This window comes from Passer montanus, unplaced genomic scaffold (assembly GCF_014805655.1).
Source record: "Passer montanus isolate IOZ18808 unplaced genomic scaffold, ASM1480565v1 scaffold61, whole genome shotgun sequence".
NCBI lineage: Eukaryota > Metazoa > Chordata > Aves > Passeriformes > Passeridae > Passer > Passer montanus.
The window spans coordinates 202,293-223,619 of NW_024371149.1; the positions used below are offsets into that span (position 1 = coordinate 202,293).

The 21,327-nt window shown below is 40.0% G+C and overlaps 1 protein-coding gene and 2 long non-coding RNA genes across 3 annotated transcripts in view; 1 reads left to right on the top strand and 2 right to left on the bottom strand.

Annotated features, from left to right (window-relative positions):
• LOC120510908 overlaps nucleotides 1-2,874 on the bottom strand; it is a 36,461-nt gene extending 33,587 nt beyond the window's left edge. The window contains exon 1 of the long non-coding RNA XR_005629619.1: nucleotides 1,092-2,874. This is a non-coding gene — a long non-coding RNA (uncharacterized LOC120510908). The remainder of the gene's footprint in view (nucleotides 1-1,091) is intronic.
• The window catches only part of ZCCHC24 (zinc finger CCHC-type containing 24), a 108,064-nt gene that overhangs the window by 1,781 nt on the left and 84,956 nt on the right, over nucleotides 1-21,327 (top strand). The window contains exon 2 of the mRNA XM_039727260.1: nucleotides 15,851-16,051. Within this exon, the coding sequence (XP_039583194.1) occupies nucleotides 15,851-16,051 (201 nt within the window). The remainder of the gene's footprint in view (nucleotides 1-15,850; nucleotides 16,052-21,327) is intronic.
• LOC120510907 overlaps nucleotides 12,843-21,327 on the bottom strand; it is a 96,396-nt gene continuing 87,911 nt past the window's right edge. The window contains exon 3 of the long non-coding RNA XR_005629618.1: nucleotides 12,843-14,517. This is a non-coding gene — a long non-coding RNA (uncharacterized LOC120510907). The remainder of the gene's footprint in view (nucleotides 14,518-21,327) is intronic.

The window sequence follows — 21,327 nt, forward strand, 5'->3', positions numbered from 1 at the left end:
GGCGCCGCCGCCGCCGCGGCATTGGCGCGGCCGCCGCCTCCTCCCGCCGCCCGCCAGCGGCGCGGGGCGCCCGTGTTGACAGTCTGGTCAATGGTTACACGGATTTCCCGTGCGCAGCCGGAGGGACGGGGGGCAGGACACGCAAAAAGTGCTACATCCGTCATAACGTGCAAAAATACCACCACCGCCGCCGCCCCCCCCCCCCCCCCCCCCCCCCTTTTATTTTCTTCCCCCTAAAGCGTTACTTAAAGAGCTTGATATAGGACTGCATATGGCTTATGAGAGACCAAAGGCAGGCACTATTTGAAAGGAAGAAATACAAACAGGAACGTGATAAAAAGAGCAGAAAAGTTTTGTGCACGTTTCGTAACGCAAAACAAGACTAAATGTAACCAAAGGGAAGGAAGCTAAACAACTAGGATATGCAAAGACAATTCGCTGTGGAACTCCCTGTCGCAGGAAGTTGTTGAGGTCAAGCACTTCTGCATTGGAGGGGTTTCACATGTGTGGAGAGAGATCCTGCAAGGTGGCACCTCGCACACCACAGCTCCCAGCCTCTCCAGAAAAGACCCAGCTGGAGTTTGGCACCCTACTGTGGGACTCTTGCCGGAGGCATTCAACAGCGGCTTTGTTTGATATGGTCAGATGGACTATACATCCCAACCTGCTCTGGCACTTCCCACAGAATGACATTTCAAAGTTCTTCCAGCACCTTTTATGTTAAACGTCGACTTAAAATGTATTCTCAAAGTACACCCTTCTGTCAGAAAAGTTATGAGTTATTAATTAAAACTAAATCCAATTCCCTAAGTGCTCTTGTAATAGAGCTGCTAACAGTTGAGAGCCAGAGTTATGTAGACACATTTTCCTTTAATAAGAAATTCTTTTTTCTTTAACAATTTAACAAAGCACATGCACTCTCAGAATAGGCACTGTTTTTGAGAGTATGTAGTTCAAAACCCGTTCAACCTGATTAAGTCTTACTAATCACGACATGACATGGGCAGTTCAACAACATATAGACTTAACAAGCACATTGATTTTGCAAAAAAGATTAGCAGGTAGTGCAATTTAAACTATTAGCTACCTACCTGTTGATGACAAATTGTAGATTTTACCCCTTCCTGCTTGGCTTTCAAGCTTTATGGTACCCAGGTAGCAGCAAGCCTCCAGGAGTTCGGCCAGCATGGATTCCAGATTGGGACTCTGTTCAGGCCCGTGTTTATTGAAGTTGAGATACATTCTGCTCACAGCAGGTCCTTTATTTTTTGGGAGAAAAAGGAAGAAACAAGTAAATGGAGTCTGCATTCAGGAAGCCTTTGAAACAGTCTCTGAGAAACAGTTTTCTCTTCCTGACAGTTCCCGAGTTCATTTCGACTTCTACTATACTCTGTGCAAGTAGGAGCTAATCCTTTTGTCACACTCCCTTTCCACTTGGCTCATAGTTCTTTCCATTTTCCCCCCTAACCTTTCTTCTGGAAGATAATTTGCCTGCTATGCCAGGCCTTCTTCAGGCCCCTGTCTCTGCCCCAGCTCCAAGCAGTCAGTCCCTGTGCAGCCTCCCCCCAGCTGTGCTGTTTTCAGATCCCAGAATCACCTTCTGTGTGGATTCCTATCATCCACAAGCTGTAACTTTATTCTGCTCTTTTTAACCTCATTACAGTTTCCTGAGGCACATGAGCAGCAACAGCAACTGAGAATTGCAGCTCTGTAGAAAGCCAAGAGCATTCACCATTCAGGAAATAAGAAGCCATTTCATTCTATACAGATATTTTATTATTTTTAAAGGATAAGGCATGTTAGTTTGTTGCCATTCATTTTCGAGCCTGTGACGACGGCATTGACTATGTGGCTGATGGAGACACTTGTATATTTCCAGTATTCACCTGAACTATGTCCTAACACACGATAACCTGACAAGAGGGAAAGGAGCACAGCTATCTCCTATGGCATGGGAATGCATCTGCCCTGCTGGATGTACCCTGAAGGAAGTAGGGAACCCTCTGATTTCCCAGGCTAACACTGCCTGATTGTACAGCAGCTTTCATTCAAGGGTTTAGAAGGTGCTAGAGATACTGTTGCTCAAAAGAAGTTCTGGCAATATCTTATATGCTCTGTTCTTTCCAGAAACGGGAAACCAGACTGCCTTTTTGGCAGGAGTCACCCAAGAGTTTCCGACAATGTCATGCTCTTAATTCTTGAGATTCTAACATCTGTTTATTTGCAGATGCCATTGGGTATACACTACACATTTCAACCGCATAAAATTATTTTGGAGAGCATTAGTACTGTATGCTGTTTCTGCAGCAAGTGGGCTTATGCTATCTTTGGAACAACACATAGCTTTCCACAGTCAAACTGTTGACTGTTTTCTACACAGTGCTTGCTTTGGTTGGCATTTTTTTTCCCCTCACGGTTTTGTCCTGGGTTGGCTTAGCCTGGAGCCAAGCTGTGACAATGATTGACACATAGCTGTACACAATATTTGGAAAGTGACCTAATGAGGGTCCAAAATAGCAACAGATTGAAAAATGATAGGATCATAGGGTGTAAAATAGTTGTGTGTCCTGTATGTTGCCTTGCAATTGAAACTTTCTGGAGAAGAACACTTGGAATAAGAGACAGCACTTGTGAAAAGTTGCTATTATACAGGGTTTGCAAGTCTGCATGGCACTGCCTGTGTATGTGACTTGCATACTGACCAAAGGAACAGGACAGCAAAAAAATAAAAATGCCAGCACCCACAGAGTAGTCTTGTACTTCAAGATTTTTGTCCTCCAGACTTTTTCCACTACAATGGATGCCTTCTAAATAAACATGATGAACACAGCTGTTTGGTGCATAAAAGCCCATTGTACCAAGGAAAAAAAAAAATAATAAAGGTTTAAACAGTAAAGCAACAATGAGTGTTTTGTTCTGTATGCAAGACTCGTTTTGCAAAACAGACCTGCTTTAAGCCAAACTTTATGGCAGCATTTGTTGTCCTAGATATGAAATAAAAGCATGTTAGACCATTAAGATGCAATAAATTGGCCATTGAACTGAGCTCCACCCTCATTATAACACCATCCATCAGAGCCAAGTATTTGAGGTTTTGTTGTGAGGCTGGTTATGTGGAATTTAATGCCTTTGAGACACAGCCAGGTATCTGTGGCTTTGTCATTGAGGGTTATAATTGAAAAACCTAGAGTAAGGGGGCAAGAGACTCATAAGGTATTTTTCTATACTAACAGGAGGCATCCTACCAGGTCAGTGCTCTCTTTGGTAAAGAAGAGACAGCAAGCAGCAACTAGAAATTATCATAATATAATAGTCACATTTTTTTCTCTACTCTGTGCCTTTCAAGAGCAAAATTTCTTCTAGAAGCCTCTACAGCAGCCACTTTCTGGATATAAACTAGATTTTATTTAAGCATGAATAACTGCACGTACTAGATGAGAAAATAATCACCATTTTCATGTTTCTGACTTAGAGACTTCCAGATCCAGTCCTTATAGGCAAGAGGGGAACTGACTGGGAATGACAGCACACCAGCAAGTTCAGTTTGCTGCAGTAAAGTACGGATCGCTTGCTTGGAAAGAAAAATGTGTGGAGTTAAGAAAAGTTCAGAGTATGCTGTGGAAAATAACATTCAAATCCCTGTGAAACAAGCAAGTCTAAAGCACTGGGAGAGATTAGGTAACTTCCCAAAGAAGACAGTGACATTCATAAGCTAACAACAAAAACTGATGAAATACTCGAAGAACAAAAACATAGGGGAGGAAATTGGCAGTTCTACAGAAAATATATTTTATCAGACAAACTTGTTGTCCATCTGTCTTTCATAGAATTAGGAGGTTACATACTAGGCTGATACTTGATGAAGAAAGATCTGTTATTTGGCCTAGATGAAGTAATTTGGAGGGTAATTATAAGACTAAAAAAAACAATCTCCATTCTCTTAGTATCAGAAGAATATAAGGATTGCTATACCAGATCAGGCCATTGGCTCCCTGAATTAAATGCAGTATCTTTGGGAACAGCCATGATTAAAAGATTTAAAAGGGAAAACCAAATGCTGCTCACAACCAGTGTGGTCTGAAGGCAAAATCAACAGAGAGGCAGGTTAGCAAAAATTGCCATATGTTCCAAAACATGTCCAGTTTGTTTAATTTTGACCAACATTATTAGTTATTCTAACAAACAGCATGTTTTTGATCCATAGGGTGCTTAATGTGCTAGGCACTCAAGTGAGGACTTCTTGCTTTCTCAGCTACAGACTCACAGAGTAGCAGTCTTCAGTACCTGAATATGTCCTTTAATAATAATGATTACTATTTGATTTATTTCCTAATTTTATTTTTTTTTCTCACTGTAAGTACTAACATTGGAGTGCCCTTAACCTTCTCTCAATTTTATTGAAAGGACACTAGCATAACAATTCCTGTGTTGCAGGGACTTGTGCTCTCTGCCTCAGGATGATTATACACTACCGGTATTTTGTGGCTACTTAAAGTGCCAAACAATTCTAAAATGCTTTTCAGGAAGTTAAATGTCAATTCCCACATCAGACCTCATAAGAGATTCCAGGGAGCTGAATCTCTTATGTTAATGAGAGGACAACATGCATTTGGAGGTCTTGGCAAGACCAGTCTGTGTTCTCCCAACGCAGCCAGCTCCAGAGCCCTTTTGATGACGCTGCCTCAGCACACAAAGTGAGCTTTCACAGCTGGTCTCAAAATCTTAGGTCCTATTACAGGTATTTGAGCTAATAATTATTCTGTTCCTAATTCCAATTGGACATATGCTTTAAAATGCAAAAAAATCAGGGGTTTATGTCTATAAGCATTCTCTTTTGCACCCTGTTCTTATCTCTGCAGCTGTGGCCTCCTGCTCTGCTACTTCTGTGGCCTTTGGAAAACACCCACGTTTGCCAGGGAAATAAAAACCCCAGGTGTGAATGTACTATAGGAAGTGGAGTCGGAAAATAAGATCTATATCTTGTATAAAAAGTGAGAAACTCAAATTATTATCCAAATTACACTCTTCCATTTATAGCACCTTGGTGTGGCTTTAGGATTCTCTGTTGTCCAGGATTAAGTGTTTTGTTTGTGTATGTTTTTGCAAGTGGACAGTCCTGCATGTAGCAAATACTCTCCTTACTCTTGACACTTAGGCTGAATTGCCTAATAGCAATTTGATTGCAGGAAGAAATGCACAAGAGCCAAATTTGATTCACCAGAGAAAGTGTTCTAAACACAATTACGTTACTTTTACTTTGGCTTCCTTACCTGACTAAGAACAGCAGAAAGTTCCCAGAAGTAAGAAGGGAGTGTGTTGAATTTGCTCCAACAGCCAGAGCCTCTGGTGTTGTGTCCTTACCAACAAACTGCCCCTGCCCCCAGCAAATGCTGCTGTAGCTCTGCAGCACACCTGCCCTACCTCCAGCTTTAACTAATTCAAACATGACTTACACCTGGGCTTTACTTTATTTACAGTGAAATTATTATCCACCATAGTAATCTGCAGCTACTTGCTTTCACATCACAATGAGAACCATGCTTGGAAAGCTGGCAAGAACTAAAATATTAATTGCTGAAAGTAAATCAAGTCCTCAAGAAGAGGAATATGCACTTTCTGCTTTACTATTGATTTCTTTTTGATAGCTTGAAAAGAAAAATAAAATCAAGAAATAGATGGTAGACCAGTTATATTTATTATTCCTGATTAGCTGAAAATCGTTGCCAATTCTTTTAAATCACTTGGGATTTTGTATCTATGCAAACTTCTCATTGGGAGAAGCACTGGCATGCTTTTTCTGCCTCACAAGTACATTCACATGTTGGAAAAAACCTGTCAGGCAGTATATAGAAAAGCAAAACACACCAACCTATAATTGGAGGTAAAAGGATGTAGAATTCTTGTTACAATTATATTTTATACACAGAGCTTTCATTTACAGCTATTTTATGCGTTTACAGTGTCTTCCATGCCAAAGCACCCAAACAAAGGGGTGATGTAACTGTGTGTTGGGTAATGATTTTTCATCCACTCCTCTTTTGCTCTGCAGACACAGACTCAGTTATTCAGAAGAGAAAAGAAAGATCCTTCTCCAGTGAACTGCACAAATGATCAGACAACCGAGTCTGACTTGAACCAATATATTAATTTATGAAATGTATGGAATGAAGTAGGGAACCAAGAGGTGTAGTGAACTGCTTTTATCCCAAAGCCAATGCCACTCTTCCCCCCCCCGGCCTTTTTGGTTACATTTGGGGGATTTTCTGTACTTGCACATGATAGGTAACTTGTAGAGATGGTCCTGTTACTTTGGTAATTGACAACTAGAAGAAAAGATTGCATTTTACTGACAGATGCCAAGTGGGGATTAACACCAAGGAAAGTTTTCTAGATCAGAGTTTAAGTGCACCATAAAAGGACTTTGAAACATAATTTAAGTGAAATTTAAATGTAAGACCGGAGAATCTTTTCCATGCTGCTTTAAGAACCATGAAAAATAATGACACAGTGCACTTGCCTAAAAGTGCAGGCACAGATATTACAAAGGCAAATCATACAATTCTGATGATATATATTTGCGTAGGAACAAAAGCAGTTGTATCCTGTTACCCAAATTAGATGTATACATAAAAATGCTACCTAAAAAGTGATACTGGGTATAACCTTCCCTTTCCTGAACAGCTTAATGAATTGTCACAATTAATACCCATACCGCTCCCCAGTTTGTCTTCCCCAGAAAAATTGCCAATGGCCCGATGCCCATTTTGCTAACTCTGGAATTGTTCTTCCTCTTTTAGGAAGCAACAATGAAATTACTAAATTAAATGGAGATACTATAAGTATTTTCCTCATGGTTTACTTAGGTTCTGTGTGGGTTCCAGAGTAATTATAATAGATCAAAGCAACTAATTAAATTTTACAAAGCTATTCAAATCTTACAGTAATGCTGACACAATTCAGACAGACAGTATTTTATAAGTGTAAAAGCCTGGATCACTTCATTTTTCCTGCAGGTTGAGTCTTACTTTCAGAACCATAGCAAACAATTTGTGATCTGCTAAAAGTAGAATCTAAAATTATAGACAGATTCACTTGAGGAAAGCAGAATAAATGCTGGGTTACAAGTCCTTTCTCCCTGTCCCTCATTGTCTAGCCAGGCCAGCACAGCTGTGGGGAGTTTTGGCGGGTTTTAAATTTTAACATATCACAAGCCTAGCTTCTTACTTTCTGTCATATGTTTTGGTGTAACCAACTAGTAACAAATCCAATACTTTGACTAAGAGGAGTTTTAAGGAGCCTCATGTAGACCCTTTTTCTTAGCTCCTTCAACTGCTGCTGATGGGAGAACTTCTGCCTGGTCTTCCAAACCTGTTTCTTAAGAAATACATTTTGTGTTTTGACAAATTTGGTTTGAAGATTAGCGAATGCCCTCATGATCCAGGACTTGAGCTCATATGCAAAGCAGAGGTAAATTCCTGCTGTATTAACTGGCCACCCACACCTACTCCCTGCACGTGGCAGGATTTGGTGTCTTTTCAATGAACACAAGTGCAATACCTTACATAGAAGGATTGTGGGTACCTGGAAATCTGTATTTACATCTCATCCAGCTAAATGCCAACCAAGCAAACACTTTAAGGGGATCAGCTTGGTCTCACAGGTTTCTCTTGCTTCTAGGAGTTCCAGGTATCTCAGTGGTCTTTGCAGGGGAGTTGCAGCCTATATTTCTTCATATTAAGGGAGTCTGCTAGGCAACTGTTTTGGAAGTAGTCATTAGGGCTGTGGATACTGTGGTTGAAAGGAAAGCAAATGATCTATTGTACAGTCACTGCACCCTGAAAATAGAGGACTAGTTTTTAAGAGGATTTGGGCATCAGTGATCCTTAAAATACAGAGGTGTTCTTGTATAACCATCTTTCTCTAACATACATTGCAACTGAAATTAGTAAAATAATAGATTCATTCCTCTAACAGTCACAGCATGGGAAGAAAAAAAAAACCAAAAAACCCTCAAATCTACTTTGAAACCAGATTTCTCAGTTGTTATTTTGTAATTTATCTGAAGCAGATTGTGATGTTTTAGGTTTGCTTGCTGAGATCACACTTCAAGCTGTGCTGTATCACAGCTGATTAAGAGGGAAGCTTTAAAAGTAGATATAACTATCTAAAAGCTGGAGTCACAGAATGAAATTCCAGCCTGTCATTTAGTAATAGAAATAATTTATTTTCCTCACCATACTCAATTTAATAAAAGTTTTTGTCTTCCCGTGAGCGCAGGAGCTGAGGCCCTGGCGCGTTGCGAGGGGCCCGCTCTGGGCAGATGATGTATTGTTCCTACCTCTGACAGCGACCTTAGCTGTGACTCTTTTAAACTCTGGCAGCCGGCGCAGAGGTTTCTGTGCCAAGAAGGCATTACTGGATGTAAATGATATAAACAAAACTATCTCAGACTTGGAGTTCTGTTTAACCCAAAATGGACATTTCGTAGCAAAACCTTTCATCGTGCAAGAGCTGCACAGGAGGTGAATGCTTTCCTAAGTGTGTCTTGAACAGGCACATATCTATTTCCGGGTGTTATTTTTCTTGCGTTTGGAGTGTCAAAAGACCTACCAAATGAGAGGAAACTCGACTCTTGTTTTTCAGACTGCAGGTCAGATTGAGACAAGATTTCCTGCAGGAAGCTGAGATGTTAACAGAAAGTGCAAGGATCAAAACATGTCCATCCGTTTCTCCCCTCACTTCATGCTGTACAGCCTTCATGACCTGCTCCTCGCTGGAGACCCCTGTCTGGAGCAAAAGGACTTGTTTCTGGGCAGAAGGACAGAGGGGCCTGCCAGGGACCACCCAACAGTGTGGCCTCTCCCCAAAGGTCAGGGAGGTTGGTGGCCAGGGGACAGCCTGGGAATCCAGGGCTCCTGGGGGATGTGTTAAAGCAATTTGCAATGTGAATGGTCTCTGTTGTCCCTAATATAGAGCTCATGTATAAGAGCTTCTCTTGAACATATGAGGGCAGTTGTTGGGTGTTCAGCAGATGAAAAGGAACCCTGCAGAACTTGGTGCAAGATTTAGAAAGTTCCTTCAAGACTGCATGCCTCTGACCAGAGCAAATCTCTGTCCTCTCCCACATCTGCCTCTAAAGGCCTGTACATTGTTAAAAATTAGTATCCTCACTGATATCCACAGCAAACCCTTCCCTGAGTCTGAAATAAGGAGGGTCACAGTACTAGCAGAAAGCCAAAAGGCTTTCCTGAGCTCCAGCCAGCCTGGAGATGATGACTGAGCAATTCCTGAGCTGTCAGCATAACTTCACCACTGTACAGTACAGAGGGAGCAGGATTTTTTAAAGACCTGAGAAACTCATTGAAAGCTTTGGATCCAAGTGTTAAAGACCAGCAGATCTAAAGAAGGTGAGGTGGTGGTTGTGATTGAAGGGACATACCAGTCATGCTCAGAGGAGCTTGTTGCACCCACTTGCTGTTCTGCAGAGTCTCAGCAATTACAGCCTGAGAAGCCACAGCCAGCTGAGCTGTCAGATTTGGAATAACTAGATTAGAGAGGTCTGTATGCTGGATTAAAGATTCATTGCCCTTCAATGACTCGCTTTACAACCACTGGCAGGTCACGCTGCATTTGTAGCTGTCCCCTTAAGATACTGTTTCTGCAGAAGGAAAGGCCTAGTGCCGTCTGTCTGAAGATATTTACAAGTTGACATTAGTGTTAGCAGTTTAACATAAACATGTATTTGTCTAAAACCCCCCTGCAGAAGAAAGATGAATTAAGGTATACTTGGCTAGTCTAACTAGTCAGGAATGCATTAAGGTTTCTTGGCTAATCTACATTTTTCTCTGGTTTTATATGAGAACTTGAGTAATTCAGATTTTACTAAAAGTCAGGCCAAAGACCAGATTTTTTTGACAGTTGATTTAAAAGTTGACTTCAGAAGAAAACAGAAACCTGAGTCTTTTTTTTTTTTCTTGCTCCAGGCAAACATTTTCTTTACTGAGTGATGATCTTGGCTTTTAGTTTTCCAATGATAAAATGTTACTGAACAAACTCTTAAGCTGTTTTTTTGTTAAAAGTATCCAATTTATCAGAGGAGCTAAAGCAGACACAAGCCATACAGGAGCAGTTTTTGAGGTTTTCCAGTTCAGCCTTGGTAATTAAACTTCTCTATTTCTTCTGGCTCAAATTAATACAACTAAATTTATTACCATATTTTCATTTAATCCCTCTGTTTTCAGAAGGCTTTGGGGTTGGCCATTAACATTGATGATGATCTTAAAGGTCTTTTCCAATCTAAACAATTCCATGATTCTATTCCGTGATTCTGCATTGGATGTTTTCTTTGGGGACAAAACTAGGGAACTGTTTTAACCACGTATGAAGAGCTGAAGCACAGAGAAGTCAGAGATTTGAAGTGCTCTTCTCCAAACATGGTTATCTTCTGGTGCAACTGTTGTGCTTTCACACCTATTGCATGGCCCCATGGATAAAGCCCACACCAGAAGCAAGCCTTAGGGCACAAGGAAATAAGACAGCTATAGGCCCTCGGGTTAAGTTTTGTATGTTACACATACAAGCCACTGAATTACTGTTTGGGTAGCTCAGATTTCCCTCTCCTCCAACATGAAAGCAGCAACTGAGGGCAATGACTTGTCTGTCCTACTGTTTTATCCATGACACAGCACAGGGACCACTCCGTTCTTATCTTTGTGAAAATCCAAGCTGATAACTTTAGCACCTTTTGATATTTCAGTGCAGGGCTAATGAGTAGCATGGCTAGTCTGGTTACTGTCATACAGGCTGGAAAATATTTACAATTTACAGCAGATTAAAACCTTACTTTTCCCATACTGATGACAGGACAATCCAACTCTCTTTTCCTACAGACTTCAAACAGCCATGGCGTCTGTTGACTTAAACTTAACTCTGTCCATTAAGACTTCTTTATTTGTGTTTGCTTTATTAGGTCGGCAGCAAAAATAAGCCATCAAAAATTCTTTGCTTTTTGATTACAGCCTATATCATGCTGTGGAAGCATTGATGACTGGACTAGATTGTAGGACCACTGAAGTGCTACAGGACCTCACTTCAGTACGTGCAGTTACTACAAATGTAGAGAGAACCATAAACACAAATCACACTAACTTCTAGAGCATCAGACAGATGCACTGGCCAGTTACAGCCCACATCAACCAGCACAAGTCATTCTAGCCTTATATAATGGTGGATAGGTTCATCTTTATCTTCACTACCTTAAGGGTCCAGCAACACAAACCGAACTTGGGGCAGAAACTGTTTTTTCCAGAGATACCTCTACTTTTCCAGTCCATGCCTAATAAGAAGATACCATTCCCACATGAACAAGTTGCCATTGCTTATTAATACCAGCTGGTCTGGTAGATGCTCAGACATAAATGTCATAATTGAGAGGCTGTTGTGCTCTCTGTGCTTTTTAGTCCCTTTTAAAAACATACCTTTACAGATAAAGCAGTAGCTATACACACCAAAGGGAAATTTGCAAAGTAAGACTTTGCCTCTTATTTATCTTTGAATGTTTCATTGCATACTCGCAACAGTTGTCTTTCTTCTCAACATTATACCATTGCTAAAAAAGAAACTGAAGAGATAAAGCAAGGGTTTCAGAGTTTCTTTTTCTACCTCTTCACACATCAGTCCCAAAAGATGTTTCTGAAAGGGAGGGACCCGGCCAAGGGAATCAAGAGCATTAGCCAATCATTCGTGTAACTAGGAATATCTTAGAGGTGAATTAGATACTGGAACTCCTGAGTCACTCACGTACATTACCCAACTGGAAATCAGAGTGAGGAAGCTATAGAAGACAATAGCTGCCTTTCACAAAGGACCACACTGCAACCTTACCGATTATGTGCCCTTTAACTGGAAACACTGAGCAAACAAATAACAAAGGGAACTCTGCTTCCCAACAGCAGCAACAGATACAGTTTAAAGATCTACCCAGCAGTGAGGTTACCTTTGGAAAATACAATACAAGATTTTCAGTTTGGTTCATATTCAATTAAATCAACAAGTTACATAGGAAGGAAAAAACAAACAAATAGACAAACTTACATTATCAGCTCGAACCTCCCACCAAGGCCTGTTTCTAAGTTTTAGCACCAGATTCCCCATCCCCCCAGTATGGCAAGATAAGGAAATCCTGAATTCATTGCAGCTGGGCTGATGAGCCTTGTAATTAGGACATGCAGTGTGGTCTTTGAGGCGCCTTCAGAGCACTAACCCTTTCACTGCCAAATCCTTTTCGCCTGTTCAAGCTCAAAATAAGACTCTATTTGAGAGGCACTATTGTCTGCCATTTAAAGAAATAGATTGGCTTTGGTAGTATTGCATTGTGAACACAGAGCAAGTCATTGCTTTTGGTGGAATTCATGAGAGGAGCAATCTCCCTGCCACCTCCCAGATGAGTACTAATACACTTGAGACCAGAGTGAGTCAGAATGCATTTGTTTTTTCATCTCTGTTTTCTGTCTGAGGCCATCATCACTCTCCCTGGCACTCTAATCACGCCCCTGGACATCCCCTTTTGGTGTGAATATAATTCAAAGTTTTTATTCAAAACCGTTCTTTAAAATCCTCTTTGTAGCAGTGCAAATACTTTGTAAGGGCTGAATTGCCTGTTCTGCTCAATTGAGTGCCCCAGAAAGAAAAAAAAAACAAAACACACAAACCAAAACTGTTTTTTGTATCTCAGCAATATTCATTCACCCCTTGTCTTTTACAATGACAAAATGGAGTCAATCACCATTTCATCACATTTGGTACAAGCCCTAAGCTTTCACTATTTGATTCCAAGGGCTGGGATGAACTTTCCCATTATCACCCTTATTATATAACTTGGCTTTTGGGAATGGTTTATTTCCTCATCTCTTTTTGAAGAACTAGAGATTTCCAGAACTAGAAACAGGATGTAGCACCATTTGTGCTGGTGCTCTTTATAGCAACTTTCAAGTGCCAGATTGATGTGTTTTTCACATTGACTTGGAGTCAAACAGATTTAAGGCCATTTTCCAGGTCAGATTGGCAGGAACTGCTGAATCGGTTCGCCTGACTATACCCAGAGGGATGGGCTGCATCTTGGGATCCTCTAGGCATTTTCCAAAGGAATGCATTGTTCTTTAAAGTACCAGTGTCATCAGCAATGTCTGTCTTCTCCTTTACTGTCATGTTCTGGGATATTATTTTTGTTTCTTCCTTTTTTAACACTGGGCCTCAGGATGATTGTAGGGAAGTGTTTCATGGTGCCGTATGTGTATTGAATGTTTTGCCATGTCCAGGTGTGGCATGCATTGCACAAGTGCCCTGCCAGCTGAACCAGGTGGCCACTTTTAGTGCAGTGTGCCACTCTTTGGCCATGGTGGCTGCTAAGGGTAGGATTTAGTGTCAGTGCAGCCCATGGTCCGATGGGATCCTGGCCTCTGGCACAGCTTCTGGCTGCCACGGTTGAAATAAAAGTTTGTCAAGATTTGTTGCCAAGGTGCCAAACTGCACCTTGTTTTTCAATATTGAGCTGAAATGTGCCAGGAAGGGTTGGTGGAGGAGTGAGTTACATAATACCCAGCTGTGGGTCCAAATTGCTCCCTTTTAACAAGGGCAATAGCTCAGTGTAAAGGATGTGTAGGGAAAAAAAGGTCATCACTGCATGCCATATGTCCAGTTCAAAGCCCACTATATGCAGCAGACAGATATGTTTTGGTTTGTTACTGAGTTGGCCCTGGGGGAAAAAAATAGCAACCTTCTGATGGGCAGGAGTTATTCTGGATCCCCAGAAGATATTTCAGATTTTGGCAATAGGTAAAGCATTTACGACTTCATACGTTCTGTGTCCATACTTTCACCCTTCTATAAAATCAGATAATAAGGAATTTGCAAAGTTAATGGGTGTAATGCAGGTGAAGTACTTTAAGAATCTCTTGGCAAGAGGATCTCTTAAAAAGAAGGATTGTATATTTTTCCAAGAGTATATAAGAGAAAGTGGCTCCTAGGGAGACAAGAACTTCTTGAAGACCCTTAATTAACACTATTTTGGCATTCACAGCACTTCCTCTTCCTTTTCAAAATTTGATGCCAAGAATTTCTCATTCCAATAGCATCCAATAAATCCTAGAACTAAATTCCAGTGACCATTGGAGGTCTCTTTGGTTGCTTGATGGCTAAAGCAGCTAAACTCTTTTTATTAGTTTTTGAAATACCTTTTCCTTTTAAAATCTGCAGCTTTAACCCCTGAAACAAAGTGGCTGATTCTCCTCTCAGCCCCATCATCTTGCACAGCACAGAGCTATGCTACACAGGATGTTTTAGCCCCAGGGCATATGTGAAGTCCCAGGTGAGGTCAGATTCCACTCTGGGACCTCTTGAATTGATCCTGCTGCTGTGCACCAGCTTCAGCTTTGCAAGAGGAGTCAGTGGAGTTCAGCATGTTGTGTTTGACTACAGTGCAAGTGGGTGAAGCAGATTCTTCTGTACATTGTACACCATCTGTGGAGAGATGGAATTCAGGGATAGTTGGGGCTCACCCAGGTATTTCTGCCTAGAGCTTTAATATTATTTTTTGGTATGCAGCTGTCACTCAGAAAACACTCACTGTGCAGGCACCCTGAATGTTTGAGATCTCTGAAATTAATTTCATTTCAATTTCAGATTAATTTCACAAACTCTAAATCAATTTCAGTGTATTTCACAAACTCTAAATCAATTTCAGTGCATTTCAGTCTTCAATATATATATAACATGTATAAACTTATGAAAGCACATATAAAGACCCCATTGAAATATTTGAATTTAGTAGAATTAAAGCACGGAATCACAGGCTGGACCTTTTCTTACCTCACTTTCCTATAAGCCAGCAGTAATTCTCTGATGGCAGGAGAATTACATGAGCAAAGCATTGCAGACCTAAGGTGGAAACACCTTGTGAAATGTGTCCCATCATGTGAGGATGGAAAGGACACTCAATAGTTGGTCCTATTTCTACAGTGATTCATTGTTATGTTAATTTTTAAAAAGAGTTTTAATTTTCTTTTTGAACTCCACTAAGGTTTCTTTTGGACCTTAAGTGGTTAAAGTGAATTAATCCTTGTTATCTCCATTAGGGAGAATACCTATTTAGGTGTTGATGGGTTTCCTGCTGTTCCAAGACTACTGAATAGCAAATTAGGAGCTACTGATTGTGATTTGCAGATTGAGAGAATGAAGATCCTATTGAGGTGAAGTACAGAACCTAGGTATTTACTGTTTTTCAGGAAATGTTTAAATCACAGTAGGTTCCCCCTCAGAAAATCCAAACCAGATGTAGCTCTCAATGCTTGTTGTTATTATTTGAACATGGGACTCTCTGTTGACTGTCTCATTAACCAGATTGGAAATTGGAAGTTACTTTGCATTTTTCTTGGTGTTCTTTCCTTTCCATGCCTTCAGTATTCTTTGCATAAGTAGTTTTGGATACAAAAGGGTTCTGTTTTGTGAGTTCTTGCAGCTTTTTGCCTGCATAATCTAACTGTACTATGAATGCATTATGGCCAAACACAAGAAAGCAATCATTGCTCAGTGGAAAGGTTGCACTAAGAGAATCATAGCAAGCTCAAAAGTTTCTTCAGCAGTGGGGTGACCAGCTGCATTGCCCTGCCATTGTGAAGCCTCTTTATTAATAGCCTGTATATTGCTTCCCTCAAATGTGTAGCCGTGTTCCTAAGAAAAAAAATAATCACTTTGTTTTTTCTGCTATTTTTATCTATCCCCTATTCAAATCTCCCTCAGAACAATCCTTAATACAGTACTGTGTTGCATGTGACTTATTTGTTTTCTTTTGCAGGCTCTGAGCAGCAGTCTCTACAAGAGTGCATCACCTTATGGCTCTCTTAATAACATTGTGGATGGGTTAAGCTCCCTCACCGAGCATTTCTCTGACCTATCCCTTTCTTCAGAAGCCAGAAAACCCAGCAAGAGGCCACCTCCTAACTACCTGTGCCACCTCTGCTTTAACAAGGGACACTACATCAAAGACTGCCCCCAGGTAAGTAATAATAATATCCTGAAAAAAATATGCATCAATATTTTCTTCAGTCCTTGGTTTAGATACACAAAATTTGACTGAAATACTTTAGAGTAACACTGAAGAAGTATCTTGACAAAGTGCCATGGTAGCCATGTGTTCTTTTAATCTATTCTTTATCATAGTGCTGATGGACAAAGTACACTGTTTCATTTGCCTTGCAAGTATTACAGCAGACATTAATTTAGGCACACAGCTAAGTACGTTCTGGTAACTTTAAAAATGGCTACTCTGTAATTTTCTATCGGGCAGCACTGTGTGTAGTCAGTTCTGCAATGGCACTTAATATAACAACTTACATATGCTAAAGGAGAAGAAATTGTTACATTCAGAAAGAACTTTGGATCAGTGTTGCTGTAACACAGGCTCCAGGTATTTTGGGTACAAAGTCTTTTTTGTCCTACAGAAGAGGTTTACTGTACTTTGCAAAATGTGATGGTCTTTGACTCCTAGGACTTTTCTGTAGTGGCAAAGCTGGCAATATTTATTTCCTTCAAAAAGGGATATAAACCAGTGTGCACTAAAAGCACTTACCAATCTATAATTTTTTTCCCCTGAAGCTCCCAAGCAGAATGAACCAGGTTTCTTAATTTTCTGGTTTCAGCTGGATGCAGTTGTGTTGCTGGCTTAAACTTGCACAATTTCAACAACATCCTATGTAAAGTCCCAAGGAAATTAAAATGCTGCCAATACTCTAAAAACACAGATGTGGACATTACCATCATCCACTTCATTATGACTTTAACCTCCTAGCCTCTTATTGTGTGACTTTCAGCAGAATTAATCTGCATAAAAATTAACTACAGTTAATTTGCTGTTGAGGATGTCAGACGTTTATAAACCAAAACACAGGCAGTAAAACATCTGCCAGCAGAGGAAGGAGAGCATGAAATCAAGGCTAAATCAGATGAGCTTTGAGTGTATTCCTCTTGCTGTTATGCATAGACTAACTTCATCATTTGCACTGTATGTCTTTCATTAATTCTAATGAAAGCTATGGAATTAAAGTATGGTTGCAGTCTTGGGTGTGGCACTTGAAAATATTTTTACTTCTTATTTTGATCTAGGTTGAGTAATAATTTTCTTTAGGAAAAAACTATGAAATTTTCTTTGCTAGGAGATCGAAAGTACTCTTGTTTCTTTACTTAAGTGTTTAATTTACTTAATTTAGCATGTTACAGAAGAATGTAAAGATAGAACCATGTAATAGCATACATTACTTAAAAAGAGGATTGAAAATCCAACTACTAAATATGTCACAGAGTGAGAAACTGCTGGACTGGGGGTGGATGGCTGTACTTTGCCATGCTGTGTGAGAAACCAAATGAATGCAACAGGTCTCTTGACAATCAGTATGTGCAAGCTGCAGCTCACACAGACCATGTGAATGTGTTAGTGTTGGAGCAATAATGCATTATTTATTTCTTAGCTATTTTTATTATTTGAGGCACTAGGAATTAACATGTTAGTGAAAACTGAAAACAGACAGAAATTCAGGAGATATGAACAATTAAGTATTGTGCAGGAACACTAATTCTCTTAAATTGCACATCCTGTATAATTTTTTTTTTCAGGCCTAATTTGTAAAGTCTTCAATTTCTCTGTGAACCAGGAAGTGGAAAGACTTCCTACTGACATACTCTGTGACTATCCTGTGAGTTTGGGAGGAATGAGTAAAGGAACACAGGACAGGGAAACATCTGCTCGCTCACCACGTGCAGCCTATGGTTACAGGCAGCCATATCATATAGCCCCTTTTGAAAACTGATCAGGTTTTACTTGGGAAGCATTTCAGTATTTTGCCTTTGCTACTGCTGGTGTGGAAAGCTGCTCCAGAACCTCAGTCCTCTCCTAGCTAGAAATCTTCCAATTGCTAGGATGAGTGTAACTCATGGCCACTTTATAGTCATTTGTTCTCCTGCCAACATTGTCCTCCACTGAAATAGCTCTTATCCCTCCCTGGTGTTTATCTCAGGATGTATTAATAGACTGCAATCATATCCTCTCTCAGCATTCAATCACATCCTCTCTCAGCATTCGTTCTGTAGGACTAACCAAGGCAGGTTTTCTCAGTTTCTTCACACAAAGTATACAGAGCCTCTATTCCCCTGGGCTTCTCAAGGCTGTTCTCTTGTGCTTTTCATTCCTTGCTCATGCACGACTACATGTGGCATCCCAGAGCAGAGCTTGTCAGTGCCTTCTGCGCTGTGTGCATGTTTCTGTTCATGTTAGTTAAGGGATGGGTGATGTGATATTGATTCTGTTTAACTGGAGATTTCTTCTAACACAGGCAAGTGCTTTCTAGTTTAATCAGCAAGTGCTTTCTTGAGAAAAAGCAGAGTTAAGCATTCACAGAAACATACACACTTTGCTTATGTTACCCGAGTTTGAGGACAGTTCTAAAGAGGATGATCCTGTGTACACAAGTTATGTTCAAAACTTTGAAAACATTGAAGGGAGCAGCACTGGCAGGATCAGGCTTTTGTCATAAAGTCCCCATTTGTTACCAGTGCTTTTGACAAGAACTGTTTTGTTAGTTTGAACATTCTATGCACTGCTTACTATCTTAGGTTTTGATGCTTAGTTTTGCTAGTGCTGTCAAAAATAAAAGTTGTTTAGCAAATCCTACCAAAAAAGGGCTGTAGCTGTGTGTTTTAAAGTACTAAAACCTGGATAGAGAAAAGAGATAAACTAATCTGATCTGAACAAAATGTGTATCAGTAAATCATACAGTATTTTTCTTTTGTTTTTATGAAACTGTCTAATAAGAAACACATTTTGAAATGGAGTGTTCTATGAAGTTTTTTCTGCATAGCAAACAAATTGTGTAACAACTTTAGGAGTTAGTATCCTCCTTTAATTGCCTGTTACTACCACTAAAAATATATGTCCTTTTTCTGTCGCTGTAAAAGTTGATGAAAATGCATGCATCAGCTCAGATTTATATCTTAAGTGATGATCATATTCCATGAGGTTAAATAATTATAAACAAAAACTGCCAGCTTTAATTTTTAAGTACCTCTTGTATCTGCAATTTATCTAATATTGTGTCCACAACTACCTGTTTGAAAATTGAATGGGATTTAGCAGACCTCTCTTATTTTACCATGTTGTTTGTGTCATACGTAGTCATAGAAAGTGTTCTTTTCTGTTTAGGAAACTACCAGAAATAAGAGCAATAGTATGATTGCGAGTCATCATTTCCAATTTGTCTATATTTGCAAAAAGCTGTTTGTTGCAATAATTACGTCTATAAAAACCCAGCACTAATCTTTACTATCATCTTTATAGCATACCTACATTTTTTCCAAAACTAATTTGTGAGTTTCAGTGGCTTAGACAATAACGTCCTACTGATACCTCTCTGATTTCTTGCACATAGAGAATTCTCATTGACTTGAATGAAGTGAAAAATGTGTAGAGAATAAAGGTTAAAAGCAGTGTTCTTAATATAGCCCTGCTCTTAAATTATCATTGACAGTGCCATAAAAAATAAACAAGATGTTTCTCTTTAAATAGCAAGGAAGGTAAGGAATGAGAGTACTTTTCCTATCTGGTTTACAAGTGGTTGATTGCATGATATATAAATATATATATATATCTGTCAAAACTTGTGTACTTATTTGTGTACCCAAAGGTACTGTAGCTATGCCTGGTATTCCCCCTATGAGGAAAAAAACCCAATGAATTCTGGACCAGTAATGCTAAAGACATATGATTCCATATGACATTTTTTGATACAGCAGGTGTAGAAATTATTAGAAGATCTTTTAAAAAAAGTTACATTGTCTCTTTTCACCCATTTTCACTATGTTTTTAAATCCTATAAAATATAAACAGTGAGTTCCTTTGTACCAAGTGTGGCCTATACAAAATGAATCTTGCTCCTTTGAATTGTTAGGAATGTTATTGACATGATTTCTCTTCCATGATGTCATCAACCTAAACTCAGACCTATCATAGAAGTTTAATTTATGAAAAGTATAGAAAAATGGGGTATGGTGTCTATGTCTAAATGCAGTCTAGGTAGACACTTGTAAATAAAACACCTAGTTCACATTCTAAGATGTTGCTGAGCGAATAAACCTTTGCCATTATTCAGAAATCTGCTTTGGAAAGTAAATGCACAAATCCTGGACCTCATTTTTTGCTTATGTCATTCTAGTTGTTAATTTGCTAAGCAGCAACAGAAGCCCAAGCTCGGAGCTCCATCACAGCATCTCTGTATTCAGAATTTTCAAACTGCTCTACCTGGCGTTTCTGCCAAGCACCAGTTCCATCTACTGGTGTCTCTGCCCTGACTGTATTCAAATACTGTGCCAGTGCCAAGCTCATTGAAAAAGCCTCTCTGACAATTCCTGTGAATTTCTGCACAGGCAAGGAACCCTTACCTCATGCTGATGTGGTGGGGAAATAAAATGGGCAAATATCACTGTTCTGCAGTCAAATTCCCATGCAGTGCCACTATTTATCCCAGCTTCTGGGAGACAGGGGAATGTTGCACAGTGTTTCCCAGTTTTACGTTGTACTTACAGAGGAAAATGCCATGTGCCTGCTCACAGGAGTACAGACATGCTGCTGCAGACATGTATGTAATGGGAAGCTGTCAGTCTCCTTCTGCACTGCCTGTTTAAACCTGTGGCTGAAATGCATGCCATGGTCCATATTAACGTGGCCAACAGTGGGAGTCTCTCCACTGCCAACAGGGATCTTTGAAGCAGATCCTGTGAGACTGAAGTGCCTTGAGAGCACAAATTCAAGTCAATAGGAGCAGTAGGTAATTGCTGTGGCTGCTTGAGTTTGCATAGATTTGCGTTTGTGGTTTCATGCAGGATGTGGAAGAAATCAGTGTCAAGCTGAGTTTAGTCCTTTCTTCTTGGTCCATATTGGTCTGCCAGATCACACTGCCCTGAAGTTGTCCCTCCCTGTGGTCGGATACAGTGGATCTTTGGCACTGGGGCTGCCTCAGCAGGCAGCTATTTGGCTGCAGGATTGGAGCAACTCTCATGCCTGAAACATTCATCTGATTTGACTTGTGCCTTATGGTTGTGCAAGGATCTCAAAGCTGCATAACATTTAAGGAATTCACAGCTGTGATTTCTCCAGGTACCAAAGGCTGACTAAGATGGCAATGAGGAACAAACTAGCATCTCTACAAAGTTGGAAAAAAATTAACTTTCTGGTTTTTAGCCCCAAAATATAATTTTTTAAAAAAAAAGCAAAACAAACAGACTTCT